The sequence below is a fragment of the Taudactylus pleione genome, unplaced genomic scaffold, assembly GCF_031769625.1.
Source record: "Taudactylus pleione unplaced genomic scaffold, aTauple2 ptg000372l, whole genome shotgun sequence".
Classification (NCBI taxonomy): domain Eukaryota; kingdom Metazoa; phylum Chordata; class Amphibia; order Anura; family Myobatrachidae; genus Taudactylus; species Taudactylus pleione.
Genome location: NW_028284773.1, coordinates 9,292,816 through 9,315,559, shown reverse-complemented (window position 1 = coordinate 9,315,559; position 22,744 = coordinate 9,292,816). Strand labels below are relative to the sequence as shown.

General features: G+C 44.8%; 1 protein-coding gene across 5 annotated transcripts in view; it reads left to right on the top strand.

Annotated features, from left to right (window-relative positions):
- FGF12 (fibroblast growth factor 12) overlaps positions 1-22,744 on the top strand; it is a 618,931-nt gene that overhangs the window by 334,124 nt on the left and 262,063 nt on the right. Inside the window, exon 1 of one of the 5 annotated variants that reach the window (XM_088444734.1) lies at positions 18,876-18,899. The exons of the other annotated variants lie outside the window; for them this stretch is intronic. Coding sequence (XP_088300860.1) covers positions 18,890-18,899 — 10 coding nt within the window. The 5' untranslated portion in view covers positions 18,876-18,889. Of the gene's footprint in view, positions 1-18,875; positions 18,900-22,744 lie in introns of those variants that run through there. 5 annotated transcript variants of the gene reach the window in all.

Genomic DNA, 22,744 nt, shown 5'->3' with positions numbered 1-22,744 from the left:
TCACTTTCTTAGACCTCTCTCACATCGCATCCATCCCGGGTGTAACCCAACTGAGACCCCTTTCAGCCTGGCTACCTGAACCGGCACTAATGCCGGGTCAAGGACATCACCGTTATCACTGCTGAGCCGGCGTTTGGAGATGAGATCTCCAAGCGCCAACTCCGCCTAGTGAATGGAACCTGTTTACACTGCACTGTGAGCCGGGTTGAACTCGTGTTCAACCCTGCTCGCTACCCGAGTTGAAATGCCGGGTTATTTCAACTGGGCCCTTTCACACTGCACAGTAACCCGGGTTGCTACATGTTCATGTGCAATAACCCGGGTTATTTGCTGGTAGTGTGAAAGGGGTATTAGAGAAGCTCATGGTGCTTAAGAGAAGCTACAACATCCTGAGACCTTGGAAGGGTTAAAGTATACAGAATTGTCTTCAGCTGGTTTAAAAAGTCAGGAAAGGTCTGATGAGTCAATCAAACTTTGAGACCTTTAAATAATAACTGGAAAGGCGCCAAATCTTGTACACGTGTCACATTCTCTTCTTTTTCATCCTGATAAATTCAGCAAATAGTCATTCTGCACTAAAATGCACAGAGTTTAATCCTGTCTATATTGTGGTATATACATTTATTTTATTGCCAGATTTGAATTAATAAGGAAGCTGATGGGGCTGAAGTTCTCAGTCGCTTTATAGACCCAAGGAGAAAGGGGGCAAATTAGAAATGGGAATAATTTAATAAAGCAGAAAAATATTGGCCTATGTGAGTGGTGGAAGGAGATACTTGTGCAGCCATTCACATGGTTCAGACTGTTGCTTTCACAGGGGTTTGTATGTCTTCTCTACTCTCCAGTCCAAGGGCCTGATTCAGAGACGCACATACTGTAATGCTGACGTTCACATAGTGAGTGATTATATGCGTGAAAAACTCACAACCCCTATGGCGCATATGTTACACGACTTGTACGCACAAAGATGATGATGTGATGGGGAGAGACTGTATTAGAGACGGGCCAGCAAAGTGATGGCCGCTCCTGGGCGGTGACTGGGAGCAGGCCAGAAGTGAGGACAAAACAAGTCTGTTTAATGGGTGTGTTATGGGAGTGCCAGTGAAAATGGCTGCACAAACGCACAGCAGCAGCCACAGAGGCCATGTTCAGATGGAGAAATGGCACATCCCATAGGGCTGGTGCAAGAGTTGAGGGTGCGCCGATGGTGGCGTCTAAAGAGTTACCAATGTATTACAGCATGCAGAGATGCTGAACGTGGGCGTCTCAGTGCTGCTCATTCAAACGCAGGTCTATACCGGGGGAAGGCGGATACTCTTGTGCTTCTCCCTACTGTACTTTCATCTAATTCTTACTCCCCACTAGGGCACCTAACACTTGGTTACTTATGTTCTGCTGCTTATGTGGGTGTTATGGTCGATAATGTAGCAATGTATATTATCCATGTTCCTTGTCCTGTATTGTATTGTATAGTACTGTAAGTTGCTGGTTACCTATTTGTTTATGTACTATGTAAGGCGCTGCGGAACACTTGTGGCGCCATATAAATAAATGATAATAAAAATACTAGCTTTGCATATTATCACAGCCACGATTCTGACAACAGATGCAAGAGCAGACGTAGCAGTGACCACCTCTGAATCAGGCCCTAAGTGTATTAGTATGCAACTAAGCACGCCCCACAGTCCCTGGTACAACTGAGCAGACAAGCCTTTTACTGGAGGCCTATAGCATCCATTCATATGATCAGGCATTTTCCAGCACTTTTACGGTTCCATCTCTGCTTTTGCATCTTACATAGTTTCTCCATCAAAATAGGGAAAGTATATCCGCACAGATCACTTTTCATATAAGTTATCCTTCCCTTATAATCTCTTAATCACTTAGTTCTTAATGTTATTTAATAGGGAGGTGCACCCAGGAATATGATTAAGCTGACAAGCGAAACACGCGTCAGGATTGCACAGGCACACGATGCATAGCGTGACCTATGCTTTTAACTAGGGTGTCTCCTTAACAATATGTTGTTCACAATGTTTGAGTGTAATACAAATATATGGTGGTGAGCGCAGCATACATGCCGATAATTGTGGCAATACAGGACAGCCCGCTGAATAGGAAGAAGTAGCCATTTAACAAGGCAATTTCCAAGCTGCCAGTTTATATTGCTTGAATAAGCAGCTGGTAGCAAGGACGGTGCGGCTGCATAGTGATGCTAAGGCACTGGTAGTTGTTACACTCGCAGCATATTGCTATAGAATGAAGACTATATGAGAGTGTAAGCAATATAAATAAGTATCCAACTCACCTGATTTTTGTGAATGTGAGCCCTGAATACAGCAGTTTGTAGATTCATAGTGATATAGTGATTTAATAGCAGAAATACACTGAGCGCTTTCTGGCGTCAGAATCCATTCATGTGCTTGATTATTAATATGTGGTCACATATTGTTCCATGTGTATGGAAGTTCATTAGGGGATAAGTGGTAAGACACTATAAATACACTAGAAAAAGGTTGACATCTGAATAAGAATAAGTGCCTTCTACATATACCTTTTTAAGTGGAAGAATATACATTCTGATAGATTGCTAATGTGAATTGAGGGTTGGAGTAGCCAATCACTAAGGCAATCTTTATGTTGTCCCACACACATCAGATAATAGACAAAAGGTGTTTATTTACAGAATCATTATTAACAATTTTGATACAACAACAAGCAGAAAGTGCAACTATGTATAAGAAAGTTTAAAAATAACCAAAGGTGTCGGAGATATTAAATCCAGTTTCCTCTGTATATCACTAACATTGAGTACCCATTTGAACTGCTGTGTCATTACTGTATAATAATAAATGTGTGTGGAACAATATTCAATAAAGGTATAAGCAATATCTAATAAATACACAGTGGATTACAATTATATTTATACACTCAATTTAATAAGTGGACATATAATGTGACGTACTTATCACAAAGATTACAAATTTATTAGTGTGGAGTACGTGATTTTAATTACACCATTTTTGTTTTCTTTATTTTTAATATATTTCGCTGACCTAATCTTAATGGATCTAATAAAACTTATATTTTAACGTATGAAGGGTCACTAGATGTTATAGTATATATAAGGTTAAAAATATCCGTGAGTGCCCGATTGTAGGAATACTTTGCTTCTTTTGCTGTTTTTTTTAGTTTCTCCATCATCACCTAATAAGTTGCTAAGCCCATTTCATTACTGTTAAAGAATGAGAGGGATAGGCATATTTATAATGGGTGCAGGGAGTGCAGTGCACACAGGCAGCGCGCAGCGCTGAAAATGTTTCTTTCCCCCGGAAGAGGGTGTGGCCACACCTCCAGTGATTAGGCCATGCCCCCTGTTACCCATGCCCGCCTCGGCTCTTGGCGGGCCTGATAACGGCAGCCCTGTCTGGCTTCTAGGGGCTGAGCTGATGTAGTCACTGGAAGCCTGCTTGTTGTACATATGATCACAAACCCACACACGCGCACATTTCAGACCAGCAGACCCCCTGGGAATTAAAGGTAGAAGCCAATCAGTATATTCTCTTTTCTCTGGGGCAACTTCTTTACCTGTCCTCTCTAGGTTTGATTGATCTTCCCTATTTTACGATATATGCAGAGTATGATATTTAATATTGTTTACTGGTTATTAGATTATGGGGTACCAGACAGTGGTGTATGCCGTGCGGTACACTAAATTATGCTCTGTATATTATAATGGTCATAAGAGCAATATTGTCTAGTTATGGGGATAGGGATGTATCATGTTTGAATAAAGCCGAGTACAAACTAAGAATTTGCCACAACCTATTCAGACTGTCAAAAACTATCCCAAAAACGGCAGATAAACACCAGGATGCGTTTGGCATCCCGGCAGTCGGGATGCCGATGCTTACATTACCATTAGACTGGCCGTCGGGCCCTGGTGCAGCGTACACACTAAATAATTCTTGGGACAATGATCCAAAATCTCACAAGTCAACCTGATATTGTGTACATAGCTTAACTCTTTGAAATGGCATATTTTTCAAAAGGCATACCTACAAGCAAACATTGGGCGGGATGCACTATAATCTATTATGCGGTCAAACCCCCCAAAATGCTGGTTTTGGGGGGTTGAACGCATTTTTCATATGCACCAAGTTTCGAAAAGCAAAGCATTTCCACAGCTTGGGACCGGTGGGCATGGCGTTGCCCAATAGAAGCCTATGGGCTTCTTCTGCATTCTGAACTGAGATATCCAGTCAGATCCCTTCCAGTGTCCCCTGCGGCTTGCGCGTCATTCTGCACATATGCAAAAGGACGCCAGAGGGACTTCTGGGTCATAAACTTGGAAGTCCCTTTACGGCAAAGGACAGCTCTTTCAGAAGAGACGTCCTTTGTGACTTTATTCATGCATATCAGCATTATTAATGACAGCATGCATGCGATGAGTGGCGGGATGCATAGCATACAAAATGCGATGCTTGATGCATCCCGCCCATGACATGGTTTCAGATGCCTCAACACACCTTTTTTATATTACGTCATCATTACTTGTTCATTTGGATGTTTTGGAGTGGGTTGAGATCAGTGGCGGCTCCAGGGGTAGGGCTGCAGCGCAGTTCAAAATTCAAATAGGGGAGCCACACCAACTGCCAGTCAGTCCCAGCCATCTATGTTTGGCAGCGTTTGAAATGGCAGTTGGTGTGGTTCCCCTATTTGAATTTTGGACTGCGCTACAGCCCCACCTCTGGAGCCACCACAGGTTGGCATACAGCAACCTGTAGACAATAAGATAACAGAAATGTTCACAGCAACACACATTGTTTCATATGAACATTTTATTTGAGAAAACAGTGATGGTTGTACCCATGAGATATGTTAGTGAGGGCAAAACTGCATGTGATGAGACAGTGGGGGTGATTCGCACCGCCCCTTAAATGCCTCTGCCTGTCAAACAGGCAGAGGCATAGAAGGGTCTGCATGCGACTATGCAGGACCCATTCTGCACACTTGCGCACGCACAGATCCGTAATAATCGGGAATCTGCGATCAGCAGTGTACTTGTGTGCACTGCTGAATCAGGCCCAGTGTCAGAATGTAATGCAGGCAATTTGAAGCCACAGACTGATGGTGCCCACACACATACTGATCTGCCCACGAGCCGATGTGTACAATTTGTGTCTGATTTCCCTTGAAACTCTCCCCGGCAGCTCAGCACACGATCTCCACACGATTTGCACACGATTTGGTGTCCAATCTTCAAACGATCTCTCCTGTAGTCAGACTTTTTACAGTGCATTGGGTCCTAGATTGTCAGATCTGCCCTACTGCACGGCAGATGTGATGCGATATGCGACCAGCGGGGACACGCATCGCATCGTGATCGTGAGTGGGGATGATTTCCTCACGATTTGGCCATATTTTACACGATCTGTCGTTCCAATGCGTCGGAATCGGCCAGATCGTGTAAAATATCGCTATGTGTGTGGGCACCTTAAGAGTTAGTGGAGGTTAGACACCTGTTAAAGTAATGGGATAAGACTGTGATGCCAAATACAGCTAAAAAAGAAATATAGGGCCTGATTCAGACCCACTCGCGAGCGGCTGTCCGCTCGCAAGTGGGTCGATGTTCTGCACTGAGCATGCGCACGACGGAGGGAGCTCCGTCGTGCGCATGCGCCAGACGCGACGAGCGAAGGAAAGTCCTTCGCTCGTTGTGTCTGATCAAAGGGGGCGTGATGTCGATGTTGATTGACAGCACGCCCCCTTTGGTAGGCGTGCCTCCCTGACGGGGGCGTTCCCACGGGAACGCCTCCCGTCAGAAGCCGGCCCACTGACATCACTAGTGATGTCAATGGGAGTGATTTTGGCTCTGATAGAGCCAAAATCACTCCGGAGCTTGCGGTTGAAAACCTCAACCGCAGGCTCCGGCTCGCAATTTCGATGGTCGCGATGGTCTCGACCATCGCGGCCATCAAAATGCACGCTCGTATAGCCTGTGGGTGGTGACCCACAGCTATACGAGCGTCCAGAAGGACGCTCCATTTTCATGGAGGCCGGCCCTCATTCAGAGCGTGCGCTCTGCTCAGAGCGTACGGCTCTGAATGAGGGCCATAGTTCATATATCCAATTTGTTTAGCTATGTGAGTGAATTTCACCAAGACCTATATAAAGCGGTATAAGCACTTTAGTAATAACATTCAATCAGCATTGATTTGATAGTTAACGATTCATTTTTTCCTATGTCAGCAATAAAGAAGTATAAAATATCACCAAATGACTTGTCATGGTTAAATGATCTTGTAGGACTAGAGTATGGGTGGTCTGACAGCTGTCAAAAAAACTGCTTAGAACAAGCCTTACGGCTTATTAGACAGATTGAAGAGGAGTCAATTAATGAATCCGTCTTGTGAAGACATTTTTCTACATCTCATAGAAAACTCCCATTCACAAGTATGCTCTTATTTTTTTCCTTATTTCCCTTGGCTGCGATCTAATCAGAAAACTTCCCGTCTGACTTTCAGCAAAGTCAGATAAATGAAAACTTTAAACGAAACGCCTCCACTGACCAGAGTGAAGTGGCAAGTGTAGCCATTTGTTTTTATACTGCTATGATTGTGCTGTAAAAATAGAAAGCAGTTGTATTATTTGAGCACGTCAATGTAAGATCTGTCTGGATTTTTTAAAACTAACTTTTTTTTCCATGTCGGTTCAGTTAAAATTAGTTCATAAACATCAGCGTAACTAAATTGGAAACAATTACATGGGACCAGAAGCATAGCGCACAGTTGGATTAAAAATGTTAATTTCGCTAAATGCCTTAAGACCCAACTTGATTGCATCTTTAGGTTTATCGTTTTTTACTTCACAGGGGCACATTAACTTGGTGCCTATTTTAGCACACCAAATACAAATAAGTGCATGCTCCCATTCCATGTTTACATGCTTCATCTGAAAATTTGCTTTAATTGTTTAGCGAAATTAAGAGTAAATCTGTGCAATCATCAAAAATAACACTACTTGTTTGACCTACACTTACGTAATATACCTGGCAGCTGCCTTTATTTACATTGTCACAATTTTAAATTTTGTTCTTATTCCATTAGCTAATCTGCAAATAGCAACATGCTTCCTCTGTAAAATGTAACTAATTGCATATCTCCCAATAAATGCCATCTTGTTGTGTTAAGGTGCGTATCCATTAGCAGATAGTGGAACAACAGTACAATTACAACATTGTAATCGTACAGTCGTTCCTCTTCCCCTGCAGTGGCTACCTTGAATGTTACATTGTTCAGTGTAGGCACCCTCCTTCATACCGGAACATGGTCAAGCTTTCGTTATCGACAGATTGACCAGCATGTTCAGGTGATGATTGATGTAAATAACAACCAGCGGGTGCTCGACTTTCATGCCCGACTTGTGAACATTTAAACGATAACGATATCTTTATCGTTCAATCGCTTATTTTAATCGGCTAGCGGATACCCGCCTTTAGCTGTACTCAGTTTATTTTATATAGAAAATCATCAAGACAGGGAAGTGGAGGCAGACTCTTGCAGCACTCCATATAAACATGTTCAGTGCAAGAAAAGCACACTAAATTAGGTGTGAAAGGGGAAAATTTACTAAGAATTGTGTTTGACCCATGTCTGTCCGTTTTTAAACATGGGTAGGAACGAATAGAATAAGGAGTATAAAATAAAAAAAAAAAATTGGGAATTTACCAAGCTCCCGTGTCTGCCAGGATCATGTCTCCCGAAGGTGTATGTGATCGTTCCTCCCTGTGTTTCCCACCCGAAAAAGCAGCCTGCACATATCAGAGATACTTGCAGGTTGCTTGTGTGTATCTAAAAGGTTAATTTACAAAAATAAATAAATGATATGCCGCAATCCCCCCCCCCCCCCCTCCAGCGCATAACCAGCCTCGGACTCCTATGCCAGTCCTGGTTGTTAAAATATTGGGGGTAAACGTGTAGGGTTCCTCCATATTTTAGGAACCAGCTCTGGACTCCCAGTCCCAGTCCCAGTTTTAAAAATATGGGAAAAAAATACCTCAGCCAGGGGACACTTTCACTGGGTCGCCCCAGCCAAAGCATTAATACCCCGAGCTAGTCAGCACTGAATGACAGAGACCGCGTGGTTTCTCTCATTCTCCAGGGCCCACAGCCAATCAGAGGCCACTCTACAGTTAGCGGCCACTGATTGTCTGTGACCCACGTGTTATTGACTGTCAGACACGTGGGTCACAGCCAATCAGTGGCCACTAACTGTAGAGAGAGTCTATTTGTAAGTTCTATTTTTACACTGTGTTTGGTTTTATTACACCCGTGATTCTAATCAGATTTTTTGTAAATTCCTGTGTTGTATTCCTGTCTATGGAAAGTACTACTGTGCTCAAATGATGGTATATTCATTTCTAGTTGTATTTTCGGGTATATTTTAACTTCAAAATCGTCAGTAATCACCTCTAAAGATATCGAACATCCAACACATGCTGCAAGCCCCTTAAAGTTATAACGACACGTGATTAACGATCGCAGGTCCCTATAGTAAACAGGCTAACAGGGTCGATATCGACCAGGTGTGCCTGCTTGCACGGACTACCGATGATGGTCGATAACGACCATACGTGGCCGCGCATCGGCCTTCATTTGGTCGTTTGCAGGGGCCAGCAGCTGTCAGATTTAAACAATAACGTTAGGATCGTTATCGTAAAAACTCTGACAGTTTATCTGACTGTGTGTACGCACCATAACAGTACATGTGTGCTTTTCAATATCAAAATATGTGTACTTGTTGAATAGCATTAAATACTGCTGAACTGTAAAATAAAATGAAGTTGACAGGACCTCCAGCCCAAAGTCAGCGCATTCCAAAGGCATGTGTATGGGTGGTGGGCAGGAATTAATTAAGTAGTATCCTCTTGCACTTTTCAACCAATAAGTGCATTAATTTCTATATGTTACAAAATCTTTACTCTCCATGCTGTTATACCTATCCTCTCTAACCAATCTAAGGATAGTTGCTGGGTGTGCAAAAGTTACATAGATACCTTTGGGAAGACAAAAAACTCCTAGATATGAGGATCACCATAAGCTCTTGTTTGACTCTATACATTCCTATATTCGCTCAGTATGAACAGGGCAGGATGTACTAAGCATCGCATCCTCGATGCGGTACATTCCTCCTCTCTTCGGGTACATACCAAGGTTGATGAATAGCTCTCCCAATAAGAGCTGTCCTTTGCGATGCCCCCAGAGGGACTTCCGAGTTTAACACTCAGAAGCCCGTCTGGCTTCCTTCTGCGCATGTACAGGAGGACGCTGGCCACGGGGGGGTGATGGGAGGGATCTGAATGAATCCCTCTCAGGGGGAGCACCCTGGAAATAAACCCATCGCATTCCGGTGCTTTGTACATTCTCAGGGGTTTTACCGCATTTCCCCCTTTAGTACATCCCGGCAAAATGAGGTTCTGTAATAAGTGCAGCAATGCCAATATGCAGTACCTCAATACAAACAGACATTATGGGCCCCATTTACAAATGAAATATAACCCCTTTAGCGCTCGCTAAAGGAGTTATACCATCTTGCTGTATTTAGTAAACAGTGGTAATCTTAGATTACTGCTGTTTGTACAGCATCGCTCTCGCCATCTAAAAGATGGCGAGAGCGATGCGGGCCCCATTGCCGGCAATGGAGACCCGGCGGTGCCTTTCCGGCTTCAACGAAGCCTTCCAGGCACTGCCGGGTCTCCCTGTCATGCACATGCGCAGACGGACCGTCGCGCATGCGCGTGACCCTGGAGCCCAGCAGAGGACCTCGTCAAGGATGGACTTCGCGGGACCTCGCTGGAGGGGTAAGTATTACTAAATACCAGTGGAATTTTTGTTTGTATCACAGTGATACTAAACAAAAATTCCCGCTGGTATTTCCCTTCGTTTGTAAATGGGGCCCTATATTTTGCAATTTTACTTGCATAGATCAATTAATTCTTGCTATAGATGTGTCAGGATTCTGATAGCTGAAATGTATCTGTGCTCTTCTTAGTACATTTTGTACATATAGGTTTAAACTTTATGTTTCACTGTCATTCATTGAATAGAAACCTGAACACATTTTTCTGAATCTGTTGCTCTGTCTATTTGAGAAAGAGATAAGCATCTTGTACAGACAACAGTTGCCAGCTATGTTCATTACTTTGACTAACTTGGACTGAAAAGAGGTTGGGTAACTCACATATGGCACAAGCTATAAAAATGCCCTTGTCAGTATGAAACAAACTTTGTTGACTGAAACATTCTATCTTTGAAACTTCTCTATGACATTTAATGAAAGCGAGTTTCTAACCCCTTTAAATGTCTCCTAGAAGAGTAGCGTTTCTCTACCTGGCACAACTCTGGCACAAGTGCAGGGTATGAGTGATTGCCTTGTAATGCCTTAATTAAAAGAAGTGTTCTGTACAGACTGCAGATGATTGGTGGATTCCCCAGATGAGGCATGGCCAGTGGTGTCACAATAAGCAGATCAGACTTGCTATGCAGTGTCATTTAAATGTTTTCTCCAAAAAGGTGGACTTATACTTTAAACTGCACCTTTAACAAATTCATTAGCTTGTAAGCTCTCACGAATAAAACCTTCTCTCCTCATGTATTAGGGGTACATTTACGAAGAATCGTGTCTGGCTGAGTTTTAATTAAAACACATTTTGCATTGCAGGGACATTAGTGAGTTGTTCTCAAACAAGCACACACATTTACCAAGAATGGTGTTTGACGGAATCCTGTTTTTTAATGGTGTATGGAATTGTGTTTGCAAGTGTGTGAGTTCAGTCGTATTTGGACTGAAATGTAAAGACCTGCCTTTGAGGTGCGTGTTAGGCAGAAGCACTGCACAGATCAGTGTGATCTGTGCATAGCTTCTGTATTGTTTATTGTAAAGAAAGGGTTTTTAAAAAACAAACAAAAAAAACCTTGGCGTGGGGTTGACCCCCAAAGCATAACCAGTCCTGTACCTCTGAGCCTATTATAGTAGAGGAAAATTGGGGAAGTGGGGGTTCCCCCTATTTTTCTCTAACCAGCACTGGGCTGAACCAGCCGGGGTGGTAATAGCACAGCAAGGAGACACATAGCATGGGGTCTCCCTGCAAACCATTATCCAGTCTCAAACTGCTCAGCCCAGGTCTGGCAATCCTCAAAAAGTGGGACCCCCCCCCAAGAAATACGGTGTCAACCCCCTCCTGAGCATCACCAGCCTGGGATAATGGTACAAAGGGTTAATGTTGTTTTTCTACAAGTCCCAGTCAGCCTGCTCTGACGCACATGTGTAACTACAATGGCCAGCAGGCTACTGGCATCGGTACTCCTAATGCAGAAAAAAAAGACATATACACCAAATGTTTTAGTTTTTTATTACACATTCACTCACTCACCCGCACTCACCTTCACTCACACTACATACTTACCTACTCCCTGATGCAAGTTGGTCCTCTTCTCCAATAGGCATCCGGTCTTCAGAAAATATCTCCTACTTCCACCAACTATGGCGCTAGTAAGCTTCAAAAGTGAAGTTTACCTTCATGATTTATAATTGTATTTCTTTTTTATGTGGTGGGGTGAGAGGACTTTAACTGTTATTCAGTTGACATAGGCCAATGCTAAAATGTATTATATCAAAGAACATTGCTGACAATTAGATTAGGAAACTACTTTTTCCGTTGAAAATATTTAAAAGAGTGGTTTATTACTTACTTCCTGTATCTCAGTCCTGTATGTATATGAGTGGAGCATGGTAGAACGTCATTTATTCATTATTAAGCTGGTTATACACTGCACGATAATCATGCAAGACAGCTGACCAAGTGACTGGTTTGAACAATTATCGTTCAGTGAATAAAACTAAACGATGATCATTCATGGCCTGAAAATGGCAGTGAAAAGTGGCCTGAATAATTTGGTTTGGTTTTCATACCTGTCTCTTACCACCTGACCATCGGTCACAGAACTTCAGGCAGTAAATGGAGATTGTACCAATACATCATGTAGTGCAGGGGTAGATAACCTGAGGAACTCTAGCTGCTGTGGAACTACACATACTAGCATTCCCTGCCACAGTTTTAGCATCCCCAAGCAGCAAAACTGTGATAGGGCATGCCGGGACTTGTAGTTTCACGGCAGCTGTAGTGCCACAAGTTGCCTACCCTTGGTATAGTGAATTGATGGTGCTTCAATGGGTAGATCCTCTTGCCCTATTCCCTAACGGCTGTTTGGCTGTTCTATAATGCAGCATATTGCCAACTTTTGTAAGGGAGGTGGAACTCTGTGCCTGATTCATAGCCACTCGTAAGCGGCCGCTCGTTCGCACAACTGCGCATGCGTATGGGTCGTAATGCGCATGCACAAACCAGTCATTGCGGTTGGAAATCGAGCACTCGCAAAACAGCGAGGGGCTGGTAATTTGATTGACAGAATGTACCGTTTGTGGGTGGTAACAGGGGAAGGTGCTTGAAAACGGGGGAGTGGAGATCCGAACGCAGGCGTGACTAACGGTCAAAAGGGCGTTTAATGGGAGTGCATAATTAGTAAAGGAGCGTCCTCGACCACGTCACTCGGTTGTCTTTTAGCCTGAACTGCTCGCAGTGATAGTGGTAAGAAAAACCTACCACAAGCACTGCGAGCAGTTCAGATGCCTTTCGATGTACCCGATTAATCTAATAAATACCGGAGATGACGTGTTATGCGAACGGCAAAGGGGCGTCTTTATAAAATAGCGAGCGCATTTTTCGTTCGCTCGCTCAGACATAGAGGCGTCAACAAACTGCATAGAGCGAGCGCTCAATTTAAATAGCCGGCCCCTTTTTTGGAACGACCGTCCGCAAATAGCGTCCGGCTCTGAATCAGGCCCTCTATTTGTAACCGGTAAAAATTAGAGGCAAATATTTTAATACACAAGTTTCTTTTCTCCATAACTCACATTACTGGTGCACTGAAATGAATAGGTATGAAAGGTTCTAAAACTGTTATGGGACCCCTGGATGACAAGTGAACATACAAGGTGAGATATTTGAAAGGGGTTGGTACGGGATCCTGGCGGTCAGGATCCTGGCTGTCGGGATGCCGGCAGTCGAAATGCCAACAGCGGAATCCCAACACGTACGGGTAAGTTCCCCTACCCTAGCCCTCCCCCTAACCCTGCCCCCCGCAGCCTAACCCTCCCCTATGCAGCCTAACCCTCTGGCCCCACAGCCTAACCCTTACCCTCCCCCTAGTGCCTACCCCTAACCCCTTCCCTAACCCAAGCATAATACTTACCATCGGGATGCTGGCAGTCAGGTTTGTGACCGCCGTTATCCCGACTGCAGGGATCCCACCTACATCCCTTCTATCGAATGCAACTTTTTATCATAAATGCATCCACCCGTGGCACCCAGGATCCCAACACACAGAACACAGATGGTGGTTGTTCAGTGTGCATGAACAACCATTGTCTGCAGACATATCTGCTAGGTGTGTACCCAGCTTTAGGTTGTTAGATTGTTTTGCCAGGATCATCTCACCTCCAGTTTCATGTCATTGTATGTAGTTTGTTTGAATCATAACCACTTCACTGTACAGCACTGTGTAATGTGTTGGTATTGTATAAATGACAGATAATAGTAGTGTGAAGGTGATATACAATGCACACTTACACGGTTTACCAACCACTGATTACTATATGTGTCAGAAAAATTTCCAGGTAACAGAAATATTTAGCAAATAAGTTGATGACTTGCCATTGTGTAAGTCAACTACAGTAAATTGTAACTGTGAAATACATAAAGGAGCTGTATTCAACTGTGAAATTTAAACATTCTCATTTAACCATGTTTCTCATTTTAATTATTGCAAGATTTAATGATTGAACAGGACCGGCTCTAGGCTTCTCTGTGCCCAGCGCCGTCCTGTGATGCACTACACGCCCCTCCCCAGAGCAGGTACCCAATAACGCCAGCAGGTGGGTGGAGGACGGGCTTTTCCAGAGCTGGACAGTGGTGAGTGCCTATGTTCAGGCAGGGCTGCGCCCTTCAGGCTATGGCAGTAGTTGCGCCAATAATACATTAGAAGGTCACTGTGTGGCTTAACTGTGAATACAAAGACGATGCTAAAATTCATGGTACACAATCATTCTCATTTAAATGTCTGGAGACTGTAGATCAGTGTTTCCCAAACTCATTCCTCAGGGATCAGTAACAGTGCATGTTTTTCAAGTCTCCTCACAGAATTACAGTGAAATAATTAGCTCCATCTGTGGATATTTTAAAATGTGTCAGTGAGTAATGAATATACCCAGAGGCGCCACAATGTTTTTAGGTTGGGGGGGGGCAGAACATAATTACATTTTGGCGCCCTCAGATATATAATTATATATGCCACGAAGGGGAGGGGTGGGGGCTGGGATCTGGGATGACCCCACGCCTCCAGAGACTAGACCACGCCCCCCAAAATAACCGGTGTCCGGACTAGTTATTTTCATGGGGGGGCAGTACGTAAATTGATAATCGATCATGACCAGTGGCGGATCTAGGGGCGCCATCGGACCGGCGGTGAGGGGGGGGGCGCCACCGCCCATGGTCCAGGGCACTGGTCACTGTAGTGTGTCTTTGCGTGGCACTGCCCGGGGAGAAGGGGGACACTGTATAGGGGGGACTACTACTGGGGGCATTATATAAGACGTACTGCATAGGGGGGACCACTAATGGGGCACTACTACTGGGGGCATTATATAAGGGGCACAGCATAATGGGGACCACTACTGGGGGCACTGTATAGGGGGGACTACTACTGGGGGCATTATATAAGGGGCACTGCATAGGGGGGACCACTAATGGGGCACTGCATAGAGGGGAATACTATGGGGGCATTATATAAGGGACACAGCATAATGGGGACCACTACTGGGGGGCATTATATAAGGGGTGCTGCATAGGGGGGACCACTAATAGGGCACTACTACTGGGGGCATTATATAAGGGGCACAGCATAATGGGGACCACTACTGGGGCCACTGTATAGGGGGGACTACTACTGGGGGCATTATATAAGGGGCACTGCATAGGGGGGAATACTACTGGGGGCATTATATAAGTGACACAGCATAATGGGGACCACTACTGGGGGCACTGCATAGGGGGGACTACTACTGTAGAGAGGGCACTATATAAGGGGCACTGCACAGGGGGGCTACTACTGTAGTGGGGGCACTTATATAAGGGGCACTACTGGGGCACTGCATAGGGGGGACCACTACTGGGGGCACTGCATAGGGGGGACCAATACTGGGGGCACTGCATAGGGGGGACTACTACTGGGGGCACTGCATAGGATGGACCACTTCTGGGGGCACTGCATACGGAGACTACTACTGAGCGCACAATATTAGTGGCACTACTGGGGCACTGCATAGGGGGGACTAACGGGGACCGCATAGGGAGGACTACTACTGGGGACACTATATAAGGGGCACTGCACAGGGTGGACCACTACTGGGGGCACTGCATGGGGGGACCACTACTGGGGCTACTGTATAAGGGGCACTACTGGGAGCACTGCATAGGGGGGACCACTAGTGGGGTCACTGTATAAGGGGAACTACTGGGAGCACTGCATAAGAGGGACCACTACTGGGGGCACTACTGGGAGCACTGCATAGGGGGGACCACTACTGGGGCACTGTATAAGGAGCACTACATAGGGGGGACCAGTACTGGGGGCACTATATAAGGGTGCACTACTGGGGTCACTGTATAAGGGGCACTACTGGGGGCACTGTATAAGGGTGCACTACTCTGAGCACTAGTACAGGGGGTACTGCATAAGTGGCACTGCTACTGGGGACATTGCATAAGGGGCAATACTAAAGTGGGCATTGCAAGAGGGGTACAACTACTTGGGCCATTAAGGTGCATATGGATGGAAAGGAATGTTCCCAAAGTGACGAGAAACGGTGGTGTGTCATGTTGCAAGGCCACCATTTTCCAGGGGCCACGCCCATTGCTCCATGTGACCACACCCACTTTTTCAGCAGCGCACACACCTACTTTAGGGGGGGGCTCCGTTTTTAACCTACCCTGGGCTCCAAATACCCTAGTTATGCCACTGATCATGACAAGGGCCGGCGCAACCCACTCAGCAAAGCCTGCATTGCAAGGAGGTGCCAGGCTGGAGAGGCGCTTTCCCCGCAGCTTGTTGCTGCTGCCGGCTATATGACAGGCAGCGGCATCCTGCAGGGAAGTGCGGCTGAGCCTGACCGACTCATCTTCCACCCCACCTCTCTGTATTGCTGTTCCCCCTTTCCTCTCCTCCCCACTGCACTGCACCTGACCTGTCAAACTGAATGACAGGCAGGGTCAGGAAGCGCAGCTGAGCATGAGCGGCTCTTCTCTTCCCAACAGTGAGTCCCACCCCAACGCCATTCTTGCTGCTCCCCCATGTCCGGATCCTCAGAGGGTGGCTGATTGCCAGCCCAAGGCAATCAAAAGGGGTTCGACCCAGACCGCACATGATCCCAGGTCTAGCCTGCACTGGGTAAGTCTCATTGTTGTTCTGGTGAGCTGTGTGTACCGAACAGTAGTGTATGCAGCATTCCACATGATTTGAAAGGGTGGAAGGAGCAGGGACCATCCTAGCACAATCTATATTTGCCACACTCCTTACTTGCTGAAAATGCCCATTCTGAGGGTGTGGCAGGGAAACCACTCTTTACAAATCCATTTTACAAAGAATTATCAATAGAGCGCTTCGCACTGCTGCTGCTTCTACCACTAACACCCGGCAGCTGGGTGTAAATGATCACTACTATGCAAATGGTGCAATACACCGTGGTAGACTCTGCAGCGCTGTGTTTTTAAATGTTCAAATCTGATGTGATATAGCAGATCGTAATATACATAAACCACATCCAAAGAAAAAAAGGGAAATTATATGTCCATCAAATAGTACACTAAAAGGGTGTTCCTTGTAATGGATAGCAGTAAAGGGTATTCCTTATAACAGACAACACCTTATAGCGTCTGATGATATTATATGAATAATGTCCAAGTAAGTAACAGTTTCTGTATACAACTTAATAGCCGTCCTGGGCAGGTTTTATTAGTCACAAAGGCAAAAGGAGGACTCTATTCCTCAAAGCCATCTTCCAATGTAGATCCTAAAGGGTGGATCAAATTATTGCAATTCACCCAGAAATAAATATAAAAGTCTCGATACTCTCCCAAAGCGAATCCTTTTAATAAAACTTCAAAAAAAACAGTCACAATAAAAACAAAAACAAAAAACGAGATTCCAAATAGATCTTCTTTAGAAACAGTAAATCTCTTTCAAGTCACGCTAATGCCATTCAATGATGTTAACTCCGTATATGACAAGACTGGTGTAGCTTACCGGACCTGCAGGGACCCACCGGATAGAAGCGCAAACGCTCCCTCTATGATGGTAGGGATACCACAGAGGAAATCCAGTGTCGCCTGATAATATCAGGTGGGTAAATCCTCTGGGCAGTAGATGATATTCAGGGCTCGGCTCTCACCCGGTACCTGTCTGCTCTCCCCACTCTCTCCGACGTGCTCTGAGCTTGTATTCGCGGCTCTCACCCGCGGCTCATGCGCTGTGTATGACCATCTAACCGTATGGGCCTCAGCTGCTCCGGCATCCAGTAAACATCTGCCACCTGTCGGCTGGGCTCTCCTAATCCCGCGTAACTCCAATAGCTAATGTAATTAGGATCTCCGTCTCCAAGTCAGCTGCCAACGCGTTTCTACCCTGTATGGGTCTTTTTCAAGGCATAGCTGACTTGGACACATCCCCTTCCTTTTATAGTCCCACAGATCCGGTAAGCTGATTCCTAGCACCTTAAACAAAGATGTATCCTATAGCAATATATACGCCAAAATCTTCTATCTTTGTAAATAAATAATGCTATTCTAAATACATATTCATATTCAAGCACTGCCCTAACATAGATGGCAATACCTGTCTTCCAATAAAATAATATCACAAGACACACAATAACAAATAAATATGTAGAAAAATGCGATTAGGTTCTTAAAAAATACATACAATAAAATAACATTCCAAATATATAATCAGATGTGCGTACCCATGTTTTTTTTTAAGTTTTATTAAAGGGATTCGCTTTGGGAGAGTATCGAGACTTTTATATTTATTTCTGGGTGAATTGCAATAATTTGATCCACCCTTTAGGATCTACATTGGAAGATGGCTTTGAGGAATAGAGTCCTCCTTTTGCCTTTGTGACTAATAAAACCTGCCCAGGACGGCTATTAAGTTGTATACAGAAACTGTTACTTACTTGGACATTATTCATATAATATCATCAGACGCTATAAGGTGTTGTCTGTTATAAGGAATACCCTTTACTGCTATCCATTACAAGGAACACCCTTTTAGTGTACTATTTGATGGACATATAATTTCCCTTTTTTTCTTTGGATGTGGTTTATGTATATTATGATCTGCTATATCACATCAGATTTGAACATTTAAAAACACAGCGCTGCAGAGTCTACCACGGTGTACTAATCCATTTACCCCTATGCCTTGTGTGTGGCTAAAAGCCTTTTTCCACTGCAAAAAAAAACCATGTTTTACAAGTCCTTATTGGTGTATCGGAGTATATGTACAATTGGATGTTTTTTTGCACTTTCCAGATTCGCCATAAATGGGAAAGTTACTTTATATCACAAAAACTACAACACTGAACAATACCAAGCAGGATTTGAGATGAAGGTGAACTTTGAAATCATGTTTTTATTCCACCAATTGGACCTGCAAACGCACAAACATTTGTGCAGTGAATTTACATGGGACGTTTAAAAAATTAGAATTTGGGCATGCTTCTTGGTAAGTCATGGGCATTTAGGCACATATGCACAGGATAGAATGTACTGCACCCACTAAATATTACGCTGTTTATAGATGACACTTAAAAACAGGAATTACTGTAGGTAGCTATTAATAGCTGCTAATGCAGCATGCACTAAAAAAAACAAAAAAAACAAGTGTCATTATAATTTTCATCCACCTTACACCATACTTTCGAAGATATCATTTTATTATTGAATAGTTTATTAATAGATCTTCTCATAATCTTTCTCATATGGAATACCTAATGATCAGGGCTGGTGCGATATGGTAAGATGGCCCTGTGCATCCGTCGAGATTTCGTTACCAGCGGGCGGCCCGGAGGCTCATTCCCTGCAGCCGAAAGCTTGAGCTCACTCCTGAGCTCCACCTTCCGGCTCCCACAGTGTGTGTAGGGAGAGACGTCATGATATCTAACCCATAGTGTCGGACGGTGGCAGGCCAGGAGTGGGCTTCAGGTAAGTGTAGTGTTGTGTGTCTGTGTGCCATTATGTGTAAGGGACACTACTACTGTGTGCATTGTGTAAGGGGCACTACTACTGTTGGCATTATATAAGAGGCACTACTACTGTGGGCATTATGTTTAAGGGGCAGTACTACTGTGGGCATTATGTCTAAAGGGGGCTACTACTGTGGGCATTATGTGTAAGGGGCACAACGACTGTGGGCATTATGAGTAAGGGGCACTACTACTGTGGACATTATGTGTAAAAGGCACACTGCTATAAAAGGAGTTGTGTAAGGAGCACTACTACTGTGGGCATTATGTTTATAAAGGGCAGTACTTTAGGGCATTGCGTATAAGGGGCACTACTGTGGGCACTGTATATATGAGGCACTACTGTGTGCAATATGTGTTTAAGGGGCACTACCACTGTGGCATTATGTGTACAAGGGGCACTACTACTGTGGAATTATGTATATAATGGGCACTAATACTGTGCGGCATAACAGGAATAAGGGGCACTACTGTTTGACGTAACGGGAATAAAGGGAACTATGAGTGTTGTAATGTGAATAAGGGACACTACTTTGTGGTGTTATGTGAATCAGGGGCACTATAGCCCTGATTCAGAGCTGGACGCTCTGAAAGAGCGCTCGCTCTGAATCAGAGCGTTTTTTTTTTTTTTTTTGAGCGGCCTCCTGGCCGCTCGCATAGCTCTGGGTGACCACCCACAGCTATTGCGAGCGGCCAGGATGGTGGTTGACCATTGCGACCATCGGTGTTGCAACGAGACCCTTGTGGTAGGGTCTCGTGGCCTCAAGCCCCAGAGAGCTTCTGGCTCTAATAGAGCCGGAAGCTCTCCCACTGACATCACTGGTGATGTCACTGGGGCCACCCACAAACGGCAGGCATTCGCATGGGAACGCCTCCATTTGTGAAGCCACCCCCACGCCACGCCTCCAAAACGGTGCGAGCTGTCGATCAAAATCGACAGCCGCCCCCTTTTGGTGCGAGACCCGGAGCAATGGAGCCCCCGTCGCTAGCCGTGTCTTGTGCATGCAGATGTCGGAGCCGGCTCCGGCGTGCGCATGTGCAGTGGCCTAACATCGACCTGCTTCCAAGCGCATAGCGCTTGCGAGTGGGTCTGAATCAGGGGCACTATGTGCGGTGTAATGTGAATAAGATTGTGCTACTGTGTGGTGTAATTTGAATTTTAGGACTATTGTGTGGCCACGTCCCTTGCTAGTGAGACCACGCCCCTTTATGGTGCGCACTGTCCCTTTATAATGAATGGAAGTGAGGGTGCAAATGTACAGTTTGCAGGGGCGGCTTTCCTCTTCCCAAACAGAGCAGTAAATAAACTGTATTTTTGTGAAATTACAATGTATTCTTGCTTTTAAATCACAATTGCAACTTAATTTAAGTTAATGGGAGTGACTTAGACCCATTCGCCAAATCAAACATATCCTGTGGTCATTACCAGGGGCACCGAGGGGGGGGGGAGCAGGTACAATTTACCCGGGCCCGGGCATGGCAGGGGGCCCAGGCCGCCCGCAGCACACCATTTATTTATTTTAATTAACTTTTACAAAACAACTGTGATGGGCGGCGGGCGGCAGTTCTGGTGGGGGGGAGGGGAGCGGAGGGGTCTCTGTTACCGGCCGAAGTCTGTGTGTCAGTGTCAGACAGTTACAGATTCCAGCCGCGCCGCTGCGGAGCTGATGCTCTCGCGAGATGATGACGTCATCATCTCGCGAGGGCTCTCTCCCATCACCAGTTGGCAACAGTTCCAGGCTCCGGCTGGCGGGCGGAGACTGGGAGGGAAAGACAGGTGACCGTGGTCACACCGCGCGGGCATCCTGTTTGTGAGTCTGTCACTGTGTAAGTGACGTGGTTGTCTTATATAGGATATGCTGTATATCACATATATATATTCATAAAAAATTTACATATATCTAAACATGTGTAATATATATGTATATATGTGTGTGTGTGTATATATATATATATATATATATATATATAATGTATACATACACACATATATATTTATATGCAGACATACACACATATATATATATATTTATATGCAGACACATGTATAGTGTATATGCAGATATATGTATAGTGTGTCTGCATAGAAATATATATGTGTGTATATATACAATATATATATAATATTTAAAGTAAAGGGCTTTTCCTATGGTGCTGCACCACAACAATAAGAAAAAGATGGCACTCCCAATGCTGAAGATCAAAGCGTGTTTTAAATTAAAGATAACATGGGTACAGATAATAATCAACGTTTCAAGGCTCTAAAGCTTTTTCATCAGGACTGTACTGATGAAAAGGCTTTAGAGCCTTGAAACGTTGATTATTATCTGTACCCATGTTATCTTTAATTTAAAACACGTTTTGATCTGCAGCATTGGGAGTGCCGCCTTTTTCTTATTGTTGTGGTGCAGCCATGCACTACCATAGGAAAAGCCCTTTTCTTTAACAGTGTTTAGGAAGGCACCCCACAATATCTCTTTACCCAGAGTGCCGACTCTGGGCCCCCCCTCCAGGGGGGAGGGGGGGGCAGGAAGTTGCTGTACCTGGGCCCAGGATTTCTCTTGGCAGCCCTGGTCATTACAAACTACACAATTCCAAGTATCAACAGGGAAATATTATGATATGAATAATGTGAACCTGTTACTTACAAAGAGGTGTGGAATGCACTTTGTGGGGTGAACCAATATTTAATATATAAAAGCACAATTAACTACTGGTCTCATTATGACATGAAGCAAATATTAATGCCAGGCAGTTCTCTAATATTGTGTATTATTTATATAGAGCACCCACATTATACCTTCATCTTATGGGGTGATTCAATTGTTTTTTCGTCACGGTAATTATTGGGTCCCTAATGTTGCAATTCAATTGTTTTGGGCACCCATTAATTATTGCGCTCTTCATGGCCAATTAGACCGGGTTTAGCCATGTAAAATGGCTAAACCCATCTAAAGTCTAGGTGGGTGCTCAGAACCAGGAGATATCGCACATTTCTGCTCTCATCCTCAGAAAGTGGCGAGCAGGTGGCCGGCATCGGCTCGCACAATATGGAGCAACATTGGAGCACCCTATAGAGCAAAATCCAAAAGGAGCCCGTCCCTGCGATGTCTTCGGAGAGCGGCCGGCCACTACAGGAGGTGGTGCACATGCACAGTCTCGTGGACTGCACATGCACATCCGCCATAGCCGGGGAGGGTTCCAGCAGATCTCTATGCCGGCTAATAGTGCGTGGTGTAGCCGTAAGCTACAGCGGCTAATGCCACCTTCAGATGGCATTAGCTGCCGGGGCCAATATCTAAAATGCATCGCATTCCGAATATTG